The sequence below is a fragment of the Pipistrellus kuhlii genome, unplaced genomic scaffold (assembly GCF_014108245.1).
Source record: "Pipistrellus kuhlii isolate mPipKuh1 unplaced genomic scaffold, mPipKuh1.p scaffold_m20_p_2, whole genome shotgun sequence".
Lineage (NCBI taxonomy): Eukaryota > Metazoa > Chordata > Mammalia > Chiroptera > Vespertilionidae > Pipistrellus > Pipistrellus kuhlii.
The window spans coordinates 50,277,467-50,297,040 of NW_023425515.1; the positions used below are offsets into that span (position 1 = coordinate 50,277,467).

The 19,574-nt window shown below is 52.3% G+C and overlaps 1 protein-coding gene across 1 annotated transcript in view; it reads left to right on the top strand.

Moving 5' to 3' along the window:
- The window catches only part of HACD2 (3-hydroxyacyl-CoA dehydratase 2), an 82,311-nt gene extending 79,209 nt beyond the window's left edge, over positions 1 to 3,102 (top strand). Inside the window, exon 7 of the mRNA XM_036447531.2 lies at positions 178 to 3,102. Within this exon, the coding sequence (XP_036303424.1) occupies positions 178 to 260 (83 nt within the window). The 3' untranslated portion in view covers positions 261 to 3,102. The remainder of the gene's footprint in view (positions 1 to 177) is intronic.
- The last annotated feature ends 16,472 nt before the right edge of the window (positions 3,103 to 19,574 follow it).

A 19,574-nucleotide genomic window follows, 5' to 3' on the forward strand; every position in this document is an offset into this window, starting at 1 on the left:
CCTACTGAGGATGGAGCCCACAGCCTAGGCATGTGCCCTGTCTGGGAATCAAACCCATGATCTCCTGGTTCATGGATCAACGGTCAACCACTGAGCCACACTGGCCAGGCAAGTCCATGTGCTTTAAACATGCAATTTTAAATGTTCTTCTTAACCAGTTCTTTCTTTTCTTTCCAGTTTTCCCCCAGTTATACTTCCACATGATACACCAGAGAAGAAAGGTTCTTTCTCATACTGAAGAACACAAGAAATTTGAATAGTTCCTGTTTCTGCACCCCTCCAAAAAACAAACTTTTCAACAACAACAACAAAATGCTGCAGACTTTTTGAGTTCCCAATACGTTTCATAGAAAATTAAGTAAAACTATTTTTAAAATACTAAACAAAACAAAAACCAAAATCCAGTGTCACACAGGTCTGGGATTTTATAAAATAAAACAAACAAAAAACTGTTACATAAAACACCCTGGCCAGTTCATTCAGCATGCTTTTTCAACCAGAAGTTCCCAATATTTATGATGGCACTAGACAGGGATTTGGTATTTTCTCCCCTCCTGTTTCCTTCATGTATCTGATAAACAAAGATCTGTAATACTGAATGCCTGAGAGGTGCAGTCTGAGTATGGAGGTGGCCCCAGCTGGGTGCCCGGCTTGCAAGAGTTCTGTTCAGTCTGCAGCGTGGTCAGCATCCCCTTTCAAAGTGCTCCACTGCATGCTGGGAACTGTTTGTGTTTTTGCAGCGGCAACCTTTGTTCTCTGGAATGCTCTGAAGTTAAGGCTAGGACCTTGCCCTCGTGTCTTGTGAATGAAATGCACAGTTCGTATGTCTGTGAAACTTTGGGGTAGTGCCCATAATCAGACAACAGCTAGGACCCTTTTGTTTTCAGTTGAGTCATTACTGCCTGCCACTAAGAAACATGCTTGAATCTAATAAGTATGCATATATTATAGAGAACCTACCTTACCTGGGGCTAAGCCCCACTCATATTTAACAAAACGACAGTGATCAGGAAGGGAGAGTTTCAGCGAGGTGAATGACAGGCCCCTCCCCAGCCTGTTCTCAGAGCCTCTGAGCGATGCATGTGCAGCAGCTGTTCTCGTCTGTGGCCCAAACCAGTCTAGTCACCGAAGGGGAGGATCTGCTCATGAAACACATGGAAGGTGTCACTTTAGAGGTGTAGTCGGAAGAACGTTCAGGAAGAGGTTTCTGTTTCTACACCTTGATCGTTATATTTTTAAATTTTCATGAAACTCCTCTGCTTGGATACTTCTCCTAACTATGGTCCTCCATAATTCCCACCAAGCTGTACGCCCAGAGGCAGGGAGATACCCAGTGGGCAGTCAGGAGCTGGAAGCAGTGTCACACACGTGCCCTTGCTCATGGACATTATCTAATGAGCGCCATGTCTTGGTGCCATCTAGTTGCCCAGCTGTCCATTTCAGACGCTTCCAGAAAGGGGTGGAGGGAAGTGCAAAGCCCAAGTTCTGATGTGCACTAGATTTTAAACACAGGATATTCTTTGTGGAGCCTTTTTTTTTTAATTGGTTGATCTTTAAAACTTTAAAAGTCTAGCTTATAGAGTTATTATCACTTAAAATATAATTGCTAATGTCAGAAGAGTGTCATAATGGAAAGTAAGTTCGAAATGCTTATTTTCATAGAGCCTTGAAAGTTAACATAAGAATGAGAAGAAAATAACGCAGCCTAAAATGTGATGCAGGCAGATGTGTAATAAATTGCTTCTGAATTGAACATTAACATTCTGCTTCGCACAGTCAGCACTCTTCGCTTGGGCATATTGAAATTAGAATCTATTGTACTTGATAAACAAAATGTATGGGAAAGATTATATTTCATGCTTTTTCTCATTTCATTTTTCAAAACTTATTTCTCCTATCAAATAGAGTGGATTTGGATTATAATAACCTTATTATTTAATTTGGGTAAGATTTTTCCAGTTGTTGTTAGGATAGTTAGATGATGGGACGAAAAGTGCGGGTTTTTCAGGGTTGCTGGATTGTATTTATTCAGGCCTCTCTGTTGTCGTTTGTCACTGTTTGGGGAACAGTCTGTTGCAGACGATGGTCTTGCATCCAATTGTAACAAGAACACAGCAAACAACTTTCTTCTCAAAAATGTTTATTTCTGTACATCAAACATTTAAAATGCTCATGACAGATAAGACATGCCACCGTGTGTCCTTCAGCCACCTCTCCCAGTTACTGGTTTCTTTAGCTCCAACATAATGTTTCCTTTGAAGTGGTGGCATTCCTTTAGGAATTGAGACCATCCAACCCCACCAAATGTCCACCTTCCCACAAAGTGTGAATGAAAAAGGTGGTGGTTGGTGGGTATTTTGTCAGACTTACAGTCTTCATTTCAGGGCACAAAGACATCAGCTGCCCCCTGATGGGATGTTTCAAATCCCCCTCAGGACCACCTTCTGGCAGAGGATTCTGCGAGGTGCACAGTGGTGCTTTGTAGACACGAGCTGCTGATTTGCATCTTGCTGTGTTTGGTTTGCTAAGGTTGGGATCGGTCATTTAACATGCGTTGCCTGTGATCAGAGGCACGGTGGAGAGTTAGTCCTGGAATAAAGCACCACCTGCCGGACGCGAACGGTCCTCTGGCGCGACCTCTCGCGGGAGACGCAGCACTCAGAGGCCTGGGAAGAGCCTGCCCCCATTTCCACCTGCGCCTTTGGTTACTCATTTGGAACAAAAGGTTGTCATCGATGTGGTGCAACCTACAAGTTCTTTTCAATTCTGAGTTTCAGGTAAAACATAAAACAGCAGAACCAATACTGCTCCTTTGAAATTTGGGTAAAAATTTATATGACCATATATAGTCATTTTTGTATTTTTTCTATGTTGTGAAAACCAAAATTGTAATTTTATAAGTCTTTGATTCACTAAATTCTATAATTTAAATGTATTTTTTGTATATTTAGTATTAAGGCATTCAAAGACTATGCTTAACTTTCTATGCATGCACTTGGAAGCTCTTTTTACCTGATAATGTAGTAATAAGTTGTATTCATAAAATACTGATCTGTGTTGCATTTCAAAATAAACTGGTGTGTGCTCTGCCTGGATCTGAAATACTGGCCAGCGAGTCTGGTGATTTTTCACATTAAATTGGCCCGGAAATGATGGTGTTGGAACTTGGACCCGTTTCAGTTCCGCCACAGATTCCAGCTCCCTCTTTGTTATAAAATGTATTTCTGCTCATCCTGTGGCTCTGCACCTACAGGAAAAGCAGGTCACACTAAGAGGCTTCCAACAAGTTGTTCTTCCTGCCAGCCTTCACGCTTCCCAAGCCGGTCCCCATCGCGCTGCAGAGGGACGGGGAGTCCACACAGGTGACCAGAAGTCTAAAACTCCTCAGTGGACGATCGAGGACCCTAGTCGTCAATGTCTTCTGTTTTGTTTCTGTCTTTAGCTTAACTCTGCTAGTATAAGTTGAAAGGGGAAATTCTGTTGCCCAGCAGAGCTCATCGCATGTCAGAGACGTGGTTAAGGGGTCCAGCACCTCGTCCTGATGCCTCCGCAGACAGAGCGGGCCAGGGCTGCTCCGCCCTCAGGATACTCAGCAGCCACTTCTGTCCTGCTGGTTCTAGGCCCCACCGTCTTCCCCTCAATGACAGCTTGTCTCCGTGTGCTGGGCACGTTCTGGTTACTTCCTTGGGTGATTTCTGTTGTCTGCCTCCAGCAGCCTCACGCCCCCACCTACTCTACGAGGTCTTCTCAGAGTTAACTCAGCATTCGTTGTCCAAGAGTGTGGTCTTTATCCCACAGGGGAACATTTCCTTCCTAAATGCTGTCTGGTCACGACTTTGATGTCACCAGCACTGTGGTTAGAGTGAGAGCCGCCTCACTCCTCATGCAGAGTCTCTCTGTGTCACAGACAGGCTTCATGTATGAAAAGAAGTAAAGTTACTGCAACTGAAACGGAGGGCCAGATGGCAAAGTTAATACAGAGGCACCCAGGAAACACCACTGTTATAATACAATTAGGGCTCTCTAATTGCTCATTGTCATATTTTGTGGCAATTATGTGTACTGTTAACATAAGCCCAGCCTGAGGAATTACCGTCGGTATAATTAAGAGATTTGCTGTTCACACAGCGTCCCAAAAATGCTGCTGTGTTCTGTTCCCTTTAACAAGAAGGGGGAAGACTAGCTTTGCGATTTCTCATCTTTTTAAAATTCCAGCGTTACAAATAGACTGGCTCATTGTCATATAGTTTCGTAGTGAAGAAACTGTTCTAAGCAACTATTACCAAAAATAGCCATACCTATTAACATTCCTCTGGGTGCAACTGAGAGCCAGAGTTAGACAAGAGCTCTGTGTCTTGCTTTGTTTCTACCACTTTCTTTTAGGCGTGTGAGGGACTGTTTCATCTCTTTTTTTCTTTTTCTTCTCTCACAGTTAAGAGATACCCTGTAGGGGTGGGTCTCATTACCAAATATTATCTCCCCCCCCCAAAAAAAAACCAAAAAAACAGCAGTTCACCCTAAAAGTCTCATTTGCTGAGCAAAAATAAAGCGTGAGAGACTGCACATAAGCAGCTAGTGCCCATTTCTTAAATCTTTCCAATACTTCAACTGTGTTCCGCTCACTAATTCCAGAACATAGACTCATCACCACAGCAGCTCTTGCATCTGTCTTTGACCTTGGTGGGTGCAATCCAGTGATCTTTCCAGACGCTGTGCTTGTAAAGCCCAAAAGTTGTTCCTGCCTCTCCTGTCGTCGTAGCCACGCTGGCCTGTGGGGGGCAGCACCTCCCCAGTGATGCAGGGCCGTGGGAACTGGCTTCTGCCCAAGGACAAAGGAGCAGAAAGACACTAATGAAAATTAGTTCTGGGCCTCTATTGTCCATATAAAGTAAAGGCGGTTGGCTCTCAGCATATTCTGGAGAGGTGCAGTCAATAACGCTTTTATTATCGATAGAACAAAGAAACCCTCTCGGGTGGGTGCTTGGAGGCTCCCTCTACCCGGCGCCGCCCGCCTCAGCACGGGCCCTGCCGGCTGCTTGATCTGGAAATGCTGAGGGCTTTCAGAGCTGGTCAGAAGGCAGGTGTTAGTGCTCTTGTTTAACAGAGAGCCTGCTTGTTAATCTCTGAAACGCTCAGGAGGTCCGTTGCCACTCTCCTCTGTCTGGGTATTTTTGGAGGGTGGCCTGGGCCATGAGGAAATGTCAGGCCACCTTATAAGGCCACATCTGGCCCTGAGAATGCTTGTCTGCAGCACGTCCAGTACTCCGTGGGTGAGAATTAACTTTGACTCTTGGGCTGTGGGTTTTCTCACAGATTTCAAATGTTCCGACTCATGCCGTGGAGTATTCTCACTTTTAGGCTCCCTCAAGAAGCGGTTTAAGTGACACCAGTTTTGGACATATCGAGTAGATAACCAGAGGCATGTGTAAGCCCGGTTATGGCCTCACCACCGCTCAGGCTGAGTGTGCGGGGCCAAGAGTGACAGTCCTCCACAGGTGGTTTACTTATGTAACCCGCGCCTGTCAGCCTGAATGCACAGAACCAGTTTTGAGTGAGGATGGGGAGGTGGATATGTGGGGGATCCGGGCCATTGTGGAGTTTACAAAGTTGACACAAAAAGCTTCATGCTAAACTCTTTAGACCTTTTTGCCTATGAATGCAGTTTGTGAATCCGGGATGGGATTGGGGGTCAGGGGTAGCTAATACAAGGTTTCTGAAAACCATGTGTAGTAAGCTTTATCCTTGGAACATCTTCAGGGCTAAGGCTGCTTGAACACCTTGAAAAATACTGTTCTAGCAGCTTTCCCATGGGGAACGCTAAGCCGTCCACAGGGGAGAAACGAGATGGGGTTTAGTCTGGGATCTGGCAAGATTTTGCTTGTTTTTAATAAGCTACCATCATCAAATAGGTAAATGTGTTATTAGATGCCAGCAGCCCTGGACGGAGTCTATCATTTGTGGCTCTAAAAGGTGTCTCCGTGGATGGGAACTTGTTCACATAAGAAGGCCCGGCTGGGACCAGCAGCCCCTGTGGTGCCTCCCAGGCTTGAAACCCAAAGCCATGGCCACACTGGGTTCTGAACACAGACGCTGCCAGCGCCTCCCTCAGGCTCGTCCTGTCCTTGAGGCCCGTGGTTTCAGGAGCGGTCGTCCACACATCACCCGCCTCCAGGTGGTGCTGCTTGGTCCAGTGTGCCCTGTTCTCTGACAAGGCCTTAGAGTTCCTTTTGTTCTGGGTTACATCCTCCCCACCACCAGCTGACCCCATAGACCCTTATGCGCCAACACTACAAATCCAAGGCCCCAAGAGGGCCGCTCTGGGACTAGCTCTTGCCCCTCTCCAGCCCCCACCAGGGCACCTTCAGGGCTGTGGGCTTTGCTGAAGCTTCTCCCCTCTTCCTCCTCTCCCCCTGTTTCCCAACCTCCTGGCCCATAGCTCCTCGCCTTCACCATCAGCCCTCCTGCCACTGTTCTCACCGCCACCGTGAGCCCCTGTGCCCCCTTCCCTCCCAGTGCACCTCCTGGCAAAGCCCCCCGCTGGGGGTCAGTCCAGCTGTGCTCCTGCCACACCCCTTCCTGAACCTGCACAAAGTCTACGATTCCCTTCCAGCTCCATCCTCCTTAAACCTCTGCCCTACTCTCGGCACAGCACCCCACATTCCACAGAGGAAACAGCCATCACACAGCAGTCCTTCAGCCTGTCACCAAATCTCGGAACCTGCCTGCACCGGCTCCCTCTCTCCTCGTCTTCCTGTTGGCATGGAGGCGGTGACCCTCCACCCAAAGCTAACCCCTCCCTGTGTCCTGGATGTTTCCACCCTTCCCCCTCAGGGACCGCACTCTGGCCATCTCGTCCTCTTGGTCCTTCCTCTTCGCCGGCTCTTCCCATCCAGGACCTCCCACCTTGGCCTTGACCCCGTGCGCTTCTTCACTGTTTCCACCCTCTCTCCTCCTGTGCTCTGGGAGAGCCGACCACAAGCCTTTCTCTATCTCTCGCCTGTTAGTCTCTTCCAGTTACGACAGCCTGGCTCGGCGTATGCCGCTGACTCAGCTCTGTCCTCCTTGCTCTGAAGCCCTGCCCATGCTTAGTAGGCTCGGTCTTCCAGCTGAAACTGGGATCCTACTGGATGGCTCTGGAGGAGACTGTGGGGCGCCAGCAATACTCAGTCCTGGTCCATGCAGAGCTCTCATCGCTCCTCGTCTCTCATATACCCATAATGAAGGTGTATGCCAGGGAATAATGGGGAGCCAGCCAGCCCAAAGTGTGAGATCAGCTACGCTCAGCTCCACGGGAGCCTTCTGGTAAGCTTCCTGAACTAGGACGAGGTCGTAGCTCAGACTAAAGGGAAGTGTGAGGCCTGCTCCACTCACCTCCCACCCCACCTCACTCCCTCTGATTTATTCTCCATCCCAGATCTCACAGGGAGAAAGGCTGACCCCACACACCACTGCCTCCAGCGGAGAAGCACTCAAAGACAGTGTGCGCTGCCCCACTTGGCACCGGGCTGGCGGAGGCCTCGGCTGGGAAGGACAGGGAAGCTTCTGGGGAGAAAGCAGGTCCTGCTCTGCTCAAGGCCAATGGCTGGAAGATGCAGGAGAGAGCCCCACACCCCTGCACGCCGACCCCTTCCTGCCTGGTGGTTCCACACACTCTTGAGAGCAGAGGCAGCATCATCAGCTCTTGAGTCTGAGCACTGAAGTCAGCACTGGTCCTTCTTAGAGATGAGCTAAGACGTGCTGGGGACGCGGACAGAGACCTGGGGTCCTCCCCGGAAGCCAACGTTGAGTGAGCTTTGCTCCCGACAGCCCGCTCTGTGGGTTTTCTCCTACCCCCGTGAGCAACTTCCCGAGTCGCCTCTGCCTGCCCCCTGACTTGGGGGTTCTCAAACTTAAGTTCATCAAGAATGATGCAGGGTGCCGGACAAAGTCAGGGTCCTTGGCCCCCTCTGACCACGTGACCAGGCTCACTGGGGACGGAGCCTGCAGCCCATTTCTGTCCGAGCCTCATGGAGGGTCCTGGTGCAAGGCCCCAGGCAGAAGCTCACTGCCTGGAGGGACCCTGAGAGTTCTATCCTAACTCCTCACTTGAAACCCCAGGCCCCTGACCAGCAGCTGCCCCTCCCTCCCTCCCAGAGAAGATCAGGCCCGTAGACATGTTGTTTGGCCCACATGATGTATCTTTTTATTGAATCGGTGGCCAGCACTTTAAGATTGAGCACTGTCGTGTAACCATCTAAGAAAATCAGAAGATGAGGCATCAAGGGTCCGCATTCCCGTAGGTTGGGAACCCACAAGAACCCGGAAAAGCTGCCCCATTGGGTGGCGTGCGAGGGAGGGACCGAGCTGAGGCCTCGATGCCCCAGGCCCAGCCAGGCCCTCGGGCATCAGAGGCGGGTGCTGGAGAAGAGTGTGGCTGCCACGGCTTTGCCTCTGGCCCCAGCCGAGTACTGCTGGCTCCGCCTTGGGCTGCACTATGCCCTGTTCTACTGGCCATCTCCACTGGAACATCCCATTAGCACCTGGGCCCAACCGATCCAGAATGACAGTCACCACCCTCTCCTGCCCCCGCCACCGAGCTCTCCCCACGCCTACGCTTCCCATCTCGCCAAACGGCAACCGTCCACCATTGCTCAAGCCAACAGCCTGGGCTTCATCTTGCTCCTCTGCGTCCTCACTGGCCCGACGTAAATCTTTTAATCAGTGGCTGAACCCCATGATTCCATCTCCCGAAGGTGGACTGAATCGATCCTCTTTCCTCCCTGCTCCGCTGCCTCCTGACAGCAGCAGTGACTCCTAACGGCCCGGCCTTCCACCTTGCCCTCCCCAAACCCATCCTCCACGCAGCAGCCAGAGCAGCCTTCTCAGACAGCGGGCATTAGCATGGTGCCCCCTGCGTGAGCCCTCAGCAGCTCTGTCACTCTTGGTGTGAAGTCCACACCCCGGAGCGTGTCCCAGAGACCCTCTGCGACCACATCTGCCTGTGTCCCCAGCCCCTCCACGCCCCACGCTCCGTGAGAGCCTCCCAGCCCTCAGGACACTCGGCTCCCCCTTCCCTCCCTCCCCCTTTTGTTAACCACCTTCCCTGTGCCTGGGAGACTCTCTCTTCCTCTCCGCCTGGCTGACTCCTTCCCATCCTTCAGGCATGGCTGCGGCCTCCTCTCCAGGAAGCACCAGCCCTGAGGGGAGGCCCTGGGACCGGCCTGGCGCTCTTCCTAGATGCCCCTACGGGACAGGGCTGCCCGGAAAAGGCCAGGAGACGCAGGTAAATGAGAATGCCAGCTAACAGTGAAGCGTTGTTTCATGTCAATATGTCTCATGCAATATTTTCATTTGCTGCATCCCCTCACCATCCTCCTGGCCCTCGCTTCTCACCCACTGGCCTGTCCGACTGTGGGTTCCGGAGGGCCAGGGGCCCCTCCAGGTGAGGCCCTACTGTGTGCTCAGGATCTGGCTTCCAGGGGGGACTGGCAGGAAGCTTATAAACAAGTGAATCAATGGGGTCGTTCCAGAGGCTGAGGAACTCTTTGAAGAAATGCAGAAAGCAGTGAGCCGGGGGCGGGGGGCTGGCCTGCTGCTTAGGCTCCTGCGCTCAGGATGGCCTCTCCGGAGTGACAGACCCAAAGCCACAGGCCTCCCTCCACCCAGCACCTCCCTGTTCCCTCCACCAAGCACCTCCCTGCTCCCTCCAAGCACCTCCTGCTCCCTGGAACACAGGGACGTTGGGGAGACCGGCTTCATTTAGGATGAGCAGCCGCTCCAAGGGCTCAGTTGGGGCTCCTTAGAAAGGCTTAGCCTTCCCTGGGCTGGCTCCCCGAGAAGCCCACGGAGGCTGAGGCCCGCGGAGGGCTCCCTCCTGGACTCCGGCTGCACGGGCGCCAGTCTGAGCACCAAGGGCTGAGCTAAAAGCCTTCCTGGGACTCAACCTTCTGTCTGGTACTTCTCGTTAGCGACGCTGCTGAGAGTCTGGTTACAGGGATTCCCCAGGGCCTGCTGGTTGCTTATCTGCAGCAGCGCGGCCCCACCCTCACCCCCCAGCCCTGTGCACAGTGCCCCGGGTGCGTGTGCCATGGGCTCTGATAACCACAGCCTCAAGCCGGACTTCAGATCAGCTTTCTGATCATCTCTGCCTCTTCTCTCCAGCTGTGGCACAGCCAATCACGCCCAAGTCTCCCCGAGCGCCAGGCCTGAGCATCGCCTGCTGGCAGCTCGAGGCTGCCTCCCTCCACATCCAAAGTCAGGAAAAGATGAGCTGCTCCCTGGGAGCCTGTCGCTAAACTCGCTGATGCCCAGGAGAGAAAGGGACACAGGGGTCAGCGGCAGAGCTGGCCCTCCTCCCCTGCAGCCCCCCTGGGTGCGCACTGAGGGTATCAGAGGCCACGCTGCCATCTCGGGTGCAGACTTCCAAGGAGATGGAGGAATTGGGGAGACCCACCCTCCTCCTCCCTGGGGAGGGTGCTGTGGGTACTGCCCCTACCTGGAGGCTTGGAGGACACAACGGGGTCTCTGTGCCAGGCAGCCCTGCCAGGGCCGAGGGCCACAGGAGGAGGGAAGTCTGGGTGGGGCCAGGGGCCCCTCTGGCCATGGAGGCCTGTGCTGCGGCTGTAACCATGAGGGTTTGCCTGAGCTCCCACCGTGTTTACCCGGGGATGGCGGTCTGGGGGCTCCTTCCGAAGTCCCCACTCCCAGCATCAGCCCCTCGCCCACCCCTGGGAGGAGCACAGCCTGGGATGCAGCCTGCAAACGTGGAATCCGCGGCTGGCCCAGCCTCCTGCCGGGAATCTCAGTTCGGAGCCAGGCGCTGCTGGCTTGCCTGGTATATTTAGAAAAGTCAGGCTCCAGTTGCTCCCTGTTCCCTGCAAAGTGTGAACTGCGCCCATCACATGGCGCTGTGATTCACTTCTCAGCAGCCAGGCGGAGCGCCTCCCCCCGCCTCCACGCCCCCTCCCTCCCACCCCTCAGCGGGAGGAGCTGGGGGAGGGCAGGCACCTGCAGGGGTCAGAGGCACAAGGTCTCTAGTCTCCTTTGCACTGCTCTCATTCGGCCCGTGTGCTTTCCTTCTGGAAATCCCGGTGCTTCCTTTCTCACAGCCTCACAGCCTCACAGCCTCGAACCCAGGCTCCCCACCCCAGCTCCCTCAGGCCTTCGGAATCTCGCAGTCCGGGGGTGAGACCCTCCTGGGAACGGTGCAATAAAGCAGAGCGTGCTCCGGCCGCCCATGGGCTGAGCATGGCTTCCTCTTTCTCTAAAACGATATTCTCACTGGTTTTGGTTAGCAGCATTTTTAAATGAAAAGAGTTCACATTTTAAAAAAATTAATTTCCTGCTTCTCCTGAAAAAAAAAAAAAGAAAAGAAAAGACCTGGAGCTCTGGCGACTCGGCCCAGCCCTGCAGGGCACGTGGAGGGGCAGGGCTGGGGGCACCCGCTTTCCACGGCGGGTTCTCTAGTTACCCCACCGGGCTGCGCACCCATTTCTGTCCCCTGTCCGGGCACAGGAGGGATTGGGACAATGTGTGCCCCCCCTGTCCAGCATCTCCTGTGACAGCAGCCCTGAGCCCATATGTACCTGTCCGGCAGGTACACCAAGGAGGTGCGATTTCTCCCTCCCCCCCTTTAAATCCTCACACTCTGCGTTCCCTCGGTCTCACCAATGTACCTCCTTTTTCCTCTGCGCCCCTCTCTCGGGCCCTGTGTCACTGGCTTGTGAAGTTCTATTTCTGCCCAGCACCGACTCCCCAGCCCCTGCCTGGTTCCTTGGAGACAAACATCTGGGGGGCGGGGAGCAGGGGTGGGGGTGGCAGGGGGGCATGGGTCAAGCCTGGATGTGCTTCCCACTGGGCTTTCTGCCATCACCACTTCCCTGCACCTCGCACGTGAATGATGGGGCAGTATGATACCTAGTGCGCGGGTGTCACTGCTCTGAGAGCTGAAGGAGCTGCTGCCCAGCCCATTAAATGGTCCAAGGAATGGGAGTTTGTTTCAGTGGAGAGCAGAGCAGAGGCTTCAGCACTCTTCAGGGCAAACCAGCTGGCCCCCACCCATGCACCAGGCCTCTAGCCTATCTAATAAAAAAGTAATATGCAAATTGACCATCACTCCAACACACAAGATGGCTGCCCCCATGTGGTCAAAGATGGCTGCCCCCATGTGGACACAAGATGGCCACCACAAGATGGCCAGCAGGGGAGGGCAGTTGGGAGGGACCAGGCCAGCAGGGGAGGGCATTTTCCTCTCCAGGTGCTGCAGGGACCTCACGGCTTCTCCACCTGGTGGTCCCAGGAAGCAGTGCAAGTGCATAAGCTGCTCTGCCAAGGGGCCCAGGGGCCTGGAGAGATGCACTCCCTTAACTGAGGACAGGCTGAGCTCCACCACCGTCAGTGGAATATGCCAGAACCTCAGGCCATGCATTCCCCTCCTTCCTCCAAATTACAACTCCAACCCCTGCCCCAGCACAGGGCCACACGCACATCTATCTCTTGGGTCTGCTGGCTGGAGGGTGGTAGGGGGCTGGAGGGGATGGGGGTCTGGAGGAAAGCAGCACAGGAGGCCTGACTAGACCCGGGTAAAGGTGACCCCAATCCTACCACAGGGAGATGGCAGCATGGTGGAACAGGACCAGACTTCGTAAGAACCATGTCACAGAGTCCCTGCTATGACTCCCTCCCCCTGCCACTCGCCTAATGTTCTGCTTTGTCATTTTGTGTCACTTAGGGGCTCCATCTGCCTGCAGGGGTCCCCACACAGTGACCACAAGCCCTGCTCCCTCTCCAGGCCAGGCTGGTCCTGGTGGAAGAGGTAGCCCCCTTTCTCAATGTTGGTGAGGGTTTGGGGTGGGGGCAAAAAGGGAGGGTCACTCCCAGTGACCCAAGCCAGTGGTTCTCCAGAGGAGAGCTTGCCTCGCAGGCTAGATTCAAACAACGCAAGGGGCGGCTTTTCTGAGGCGCTAGAGAAGCCATGCTTGCCCCTTCCGGCTTCCGGTGGCACCAGGCATTGCTCCAGTGTCTGCTCCTTCTTCCCGTGGCCGCTTCCATGGTCCTTAGCATCTCAGATCCCCTTCTCCTTCCCTTCCTCTCACATGAACACCAATCATTGGATTTAGAGTCCACCCTAAATCCCAATGATCTCATCTCAGGGTGAGATCGTAATCCCATTTCCCCCCTTTTTAAAAAAATCTTTTTTGTTGAGAGTATTACAGGTCTCCCCCTCCCCCCCCCCCCCCCTTTGCCCTTCATCTGCTTCCTGTCCCACCCAGGCCTTCATCACCCCATTGTCTGTGTCCATAGGTACCGCATGTATACATATAAGATCTTTGGTTAATCTCTTCCCATCCCCACCCCCCTTTCCCTTCCTTCTGAGATTCATCAGTTTGTTCCATGTTTCCATGCCTCTGATTCTATTTTATTTATCAGTTTATTTTGTTCATTAGATTCCTTATTCATTTATTTTGATTTTTAGATTTAATTGTTGATAGTTATGTATTTACTAGAGGTCTAGTGCATGAAATTCATGCATGGGGGTGTGTCCCTCAGCTCAGCCTGCACCCTCTCCAATCTGGGACCCCTTGAGGGATGTCTGACTGCCCATTTAGGCCTGATCCCACTAGAATCAGGTCTAAATGGGCAGTCGGACATCCCTCTCACAATTCAGGACTGCAGGCTTTCAACTACTCACCTACCAGCTTCTGCCTACCAGCTTGATCACCCCCCTAACCACTCCCCTGACAGCCTGATTGATGCCTAACTGCTCCGCTGTCAACTTGATTGCCCCTCACTGCCCTCCCCTGCAGTCCTGGTCACCTCCCAACTGCCCTTCCCTGCAGGCGCAGTAGCCCCCAACTTCCCTCCTTTGCTGGCCTAGTTACCCCTAACTGCCCTTTCCTGCAGGCTTGATTGTCCCCAACTGCCCTCCCTTGCAGGCCTGGTCCCTCCCAACTGCCCTCCCCTGCTGGCCATCTTATGGTGGCCATCTTGTGTCTACATGGGAGCAGCCATCTTTGACCACATGGGGACAGCCATCTTGTATGTTGGAGTGATGGTCAATATGCATATTACTCTTTTATTAGGTAGGATAGAGGCCTGGTGCATGGGGGGGAGGGGTGTGGGGGGAGGCAACTGGTTTGCCCTGAAGGGTGTCCTGGATCAGGTTGGGGTTCCCTTGGGACATGCGGCAGCTTGAGTAAGGGGCCCGTGGTGGTTTGCAGGCCGGCCACACCCTCCGGCAACCCAAGTGGAGGCCCTGGTATCTGGAATTTACTTATCTTCTATAATTAAAACTTTATAGCCTTCAGTGGAGGCCAGGGAAGGCCAGGAACTTGGCTTCCTCCATCACTAGGGAAACCCAAGCCTCCTTCGCTCTGTGGCTGCAGCCATTTTTGTTGGGACTTATTTATCTTCTATAATTGAAATTTTGTATCCTTGAGTGGATGCCTGGGCCTTCCAAAGTGTGTGGAAAGCTTGGCTTCCTCCATTGCCAGGGAAACCCAAGTCTCCTGCTTGCTCTGTGGCCGCACCATCTTGGTTGGTTTAAGTTGCATACTCGCTCCTGATTGGCTGGTGGAAGTGGCTTGTGCGTGTAGCAGAGATAGAGTCAACTTGCATATTACTCTTTTATTAAATAGGATTGCCATTTTATTGTGTGTGTGTGTGTGTGTGTGTGTGTATCTTCTTCTTTTCAAAAATACCCTTCAACACGTTATGTAATACTGGTTTGTGGTGATGAATTCCTTTAGCTTTTTCTTGTCTGTGAAGCCTCTTTATCTGACCTTCAATTCTAAATGATAGCTTTGTTGGTTAGAGTAATCTTAGTTGTAGGTCTTTGCTATTCACTTTTAATATTTCTTGCCATTGCCATCTGGCCTGCAAAGTTTCTGTTGAGAAATCAGCTGACAGTAGTATATAACTACTTTTCTGACTTGTAGGTAACTATTTTTCTCTTTCTGCCTTTAAGATTCTCTCTTTGTCTTTAACTCTTGGCATATTAATTATGCTGTGTCTTGGTATGGGCCTCTTTGGGTTCCTTTTATTTGGGGTTCTCTGTGCTTCCTGGACTTGTAAATCTATTTATTTCACAGGTAGGGGGTTTCTGTCATTATTTCTTCAAATAGGTTTTCAATATCTTTCTCTCTTTCTTCTGTTTCTGACATCCCCTCACCCCCACCTCCACCATGATGTGATTTTTGGTACATTTGAAGTTGTCCTAGAGACTCCTTACACTATTTTTATATTTTTGGATTATTTTTCTTTTTTGCTCTTCTGATTGGGTGTTTTTTGATTCTTCATATCCCAAATGGTTGATTTGATTCTTGGAGTCCTCTATGTAATATTGAATCCCTGTAAATTATTTTTTATTTCAGTTAGTGTATTATTAATTTCTGACTTGTCGTTTTTATGTCTTTGATGGTCTCACTAAGATTCTTGAAATTTCACTAAGATCTTTGAAAGTCTCACTATGTCCCTTGAAGTTCTCATTAAGATCCTTGAGCAACTTTATAACCATTGTTTTGAACTCCTTGCTTCCATTTCATTTAGTTCTGTTTCTGGAGATTTCTTCTGTTCTTTCATTTGTGACATGTTTCTTCATCTCCACATTTTAACTGTTTCCCTCTGTTTGTTTCTATAGCTTCTATATCTCCTGGAATTGATAGAGTGGCCTTGTGTATTAGGTGCCCTGTAGGGCCCAGTGTCTCAGCTTCCCCAGTCACCTGAGCTGGGCACTCTAGATTCACCCGTATGTGGGCTGTGTGCACAGTCTTATTGTAGTTAAGCCTTGATTGTTCTTGGGGTCACTGGGAGAAATTGACCTCTAGGCCATTTGGCTGTGAGGACCAGCTTCAACTACAGTGGAAAGACTGCTATGCAGGAGACACCCCTATAAAGCAGGTTTTGCTTGGCATATTAATTATTAACCCAGTGGGGCTTTGGTGCTCACTGAGTCTGCCCATTAGTATCACTTGTGGATGTGTAGAGTTGTAATCTGGTGTGATCTGAAGCTGTCCACTGGGTGCACTAGCTCTGGGGCCTCCTGGGAGGTGCAAAGTCAGTCACTGCCTAGAGCACATGTGTCAAACACAAGGCCCGTGGGCCAAATCCGTCCCGCCAGGCCTTGCAATGTGGCCCGCACCGCGCTGTCATCACTGCACTCTGCTGTGTTTCCATCACAATGACAGTTTATGACTGTTCAGTAAACCATTCGGCCCGTGATTTAGGCTGGATTTTAGATTTTGGCTCCTTCTCTGATTGAGTTCGACACCCCTAGCCTAGAGCCATCTGGCAGGAGGTACTGAACAATCTGCAGATGGCTGCTACTTGTGCTGAGTTTGGAAATACCCAGGTGAGGCCAAACTGTGAAGCAAGGCAGGCTACTGCTAGTGCTGGGTCTTGCTGATGCCAGCTGCTGTTTGTTTGAGAGATTTTAGGAAAGTCTGAAGCCTGAGCCAGGACAAGCCATTCATATGTAAAAGCTGCTGCGTCAACTTGAGTGGGGCAGCAAATTGGATGGAACAGGGTCTCAGGGAGTCACTAGGGTGGATGAACCATGTGAGCCAGGCTGATGGAAATGCAAATATGGCTGCCAGTCAGCTCTGCAACTAGAGCGGTCCCAGCGTAGGAACAATGACTCCTGAGAGCAGCCCCGTCTTAGAGAAAGCCACCCTGAGTTATTGCCTTGATGCCAGACAATCCAGTTCCTCCCCTAAATGTCAAAAGCCACCATCACAGCATTGGAGCCCAGAAGAATTAAGTCTGAGTAAGTCCCCATGCCAGCCCTTTTAAGAGGAACACCTGGGACTCCAGCAGACTCTGTGTCACTCAGCCACAGAGTTACCAGACTTCTCTTCCCAAGTCTGGAACCCTGGGCTGGGGGTCTGGTGTAGGGTTGAGTCCTTGCTTCTCACAGGAGGCCTCCACAGCCACAATATCCCTCCCGATTAACAAAACTCTACACATGAGTGTCAGACCAGCCTGTTCCGTGCCTCAGTTCCTCCTACCAATCTCAAGGTGCTTCCTTCTTTCCTTCTCTAGTTGTAGGACTTCCACTCAGCCAGTTTTCAGGTGGTTCTGAATGATGGTTGTTCTGTATTTTACTTGTAATTTTGATGTGGTTGTGGGAGGTTGGCAAGGACAGGTGTTTACCAATGCCGCCCTCTTGGTTTTCTCCATAATCTCATTTTAAGATATTGAAATAATTATGATCCTTAATGATGTTTGTAGACCTTGTTTCCAAATGAGGCTACTTTCACAGGGACCAGGGGTTAAGCCTTGCACCTATCTGTTCAGGGACATCATTCAATCCACTACACTCAGTTTCCTCCTCCATAAAATGGGTCGCAAAGCTATGGCGATCACACATTACTCCATACACAGCACCTGGAGCAGTGCCGGCACGTCGGAAGTGCTCAGTGCACTTTAGCCACTATCATCATTCCTCATCCTTCAAGAAGTCCCTCAATGAAACCTGCTCTGAGCTGGGCCACAGTCCCTTTCCCTTCATCCCAACAAAAGCCGTAGCCTGCACGCCTTCGCCCATGGCCTCTGCACACCCCTCCAGCTTTTCCCAGGGCCTGGTGGCGAGCTGGAGGAGGCTGGTTCCTTCTGCCAGCCCACTGGCTCTTCTGGATTAAAAAACTGGATCTTATTCATCTCCTTTTTTAAAAAAAAACAAATAACCATTTTTAAGTCGTACAAAAATATCTTGGTCACGAGCAATAATATGTGTGTACAGACATCAGAGAGCAAACATAACTCCTCCCCATAAGCCTAAATGCCTCACCACTTCCTCCTGACCATTTGGCTGGACCCTTCACCCCTGTTTCTCCAGCAGCCAGTGCAGAGCCTGCCACGTGGGGTCACGCACAGATATTTGTCAATAAGTTAAAGGAGGACAGCAACCTGGAGGCCAGCACGGGAATAAGGAGCAACTAGATGGTACTGTCCAAGGCCCCTCACTTGGGGGAACACAGGTGGGTCCTAGGGTGATGGGAACATGGAAGGGAGTCCCTGGGGCAAGGAGGCACAACAGGTGAGTGTGAGCATAAAGGATGATGGTCCGGCCTCAGGAAAACTCTCAGTCCGGACCTGGGAGAGCTAACCCGACAGAAAAGAGAGCTGTCGTACCCACTGGCATGGCGGTGCGAACGGCACCCCCGTTACCTCTGGTTTTGTGGCCTGTGTAGTATTTATGGCTAATTACCATGCCACATAATAGCCGTGTGTATGTAATTATGTGGCAGATTGATTTTGTTATTAGCTTCGTTTAATCACGCTGCTGAACTCTGTTGGCTGAGTCTCCACTACCCAAAAGCAAAACCAGAGACGTTTTGAAGGGCCCACTGCTCGCCTCTGCTTTGCAGTTGGAGAAGGAAGGTAGGACCTGGCCCCGCCTCCACAATGCAGGCGAGCTCCCTGGCCACGGCCCCCTGCGGGGAAGACTGTCCCGTCCTGGGCCCTGGCTGTCTGGCCTAAGGCTTTCATGAGCTCGCACACAGACAGCAGCCCGGCTACGGCCCCTGTAACACACGCCGCAGGTCCCCCACCTCCCCTGGGCGGGGGACGGTCACCTGGCTCCAAAGCTGGGCAGGGTGGGATGACCTGAGCATCACGTTTACTCCAAGGGGGGTCAGTCCATCCTGCCCACTGCCCCCACCACAGGCTCCAGTCAGTGGCTTCATACCCCACCCTCCCCACCTTCCTCACGCCCTCTAGTGCCTTCTGTCTCATTGCGCCCAGTGTCTGCAGTGAGGAGCAGCATGGAAGTGCTGGTGGGCTCGGAGGCAGGGCACCACAGAGAGAAAAGCCAGGATGTGCAGCTAGGCGGTGACCCCAACATTTCCAGAAGGTGTCCCCTGGACTCCTGCCAGACCTCCATGGGGTCCTGCACACCCTTTGGGCCCACCCCCTCTGTGGAAGATCTTCCTCTCATCCGGCCTTCCTCTCTCTTCTCAGATCGCCCAACAGTTTCCTCGGTCTCTCTCCTCAGGGAGGTTCAACTACACCCAGCAGCCTCTCCGAGGAAGGCCTCTGGGCACCTGGAGAGGGGGTCCAGTCTCCCTCGCCACCCCTGCCCAGCACCACACCCCAGGCCCCTGCGGACCGCACACCCGGGTTCCTTCCACGACAACCTCCACATCTGGGCTCCCTGACGGCGGGGCTCCCATCGCTGCTCCACGGAACGGGCCCCAGGCTGCAGCGGGGAGTCGGGAGTGGGATGTGAGGCCAGGTGTGGGGTGCTTTGGAGCCTGGGCTCTCAGCCCCGCATGGCAGTGCCTCCTCACGGTCACTCCTTCCACAGACTCTGACTGAGCATCTCCGGGAGGCAGACCCTCTGCTGGTGCTGAGGACGCACCCACAGACAGGCCGAGGGGGACGAGCCCCTGTGTGCTCACACCCAGGCCCGCCTGGCGCCTGTGCCAGCTCTTTTCTCCCGGGGCTTTGGGCGGTCCAGGGCCGAGGGTGCGGTGGGATTCAGTTCCATCAACTCCACCCCAGCCAAGGAGACACGTATTTGGGGCAACCAACATGCTATTCGGGCAAAGGGCTGGTGCGGGCCTCAGGCCTCCCTGGGCGTCTCCTGTGGCTCCCTC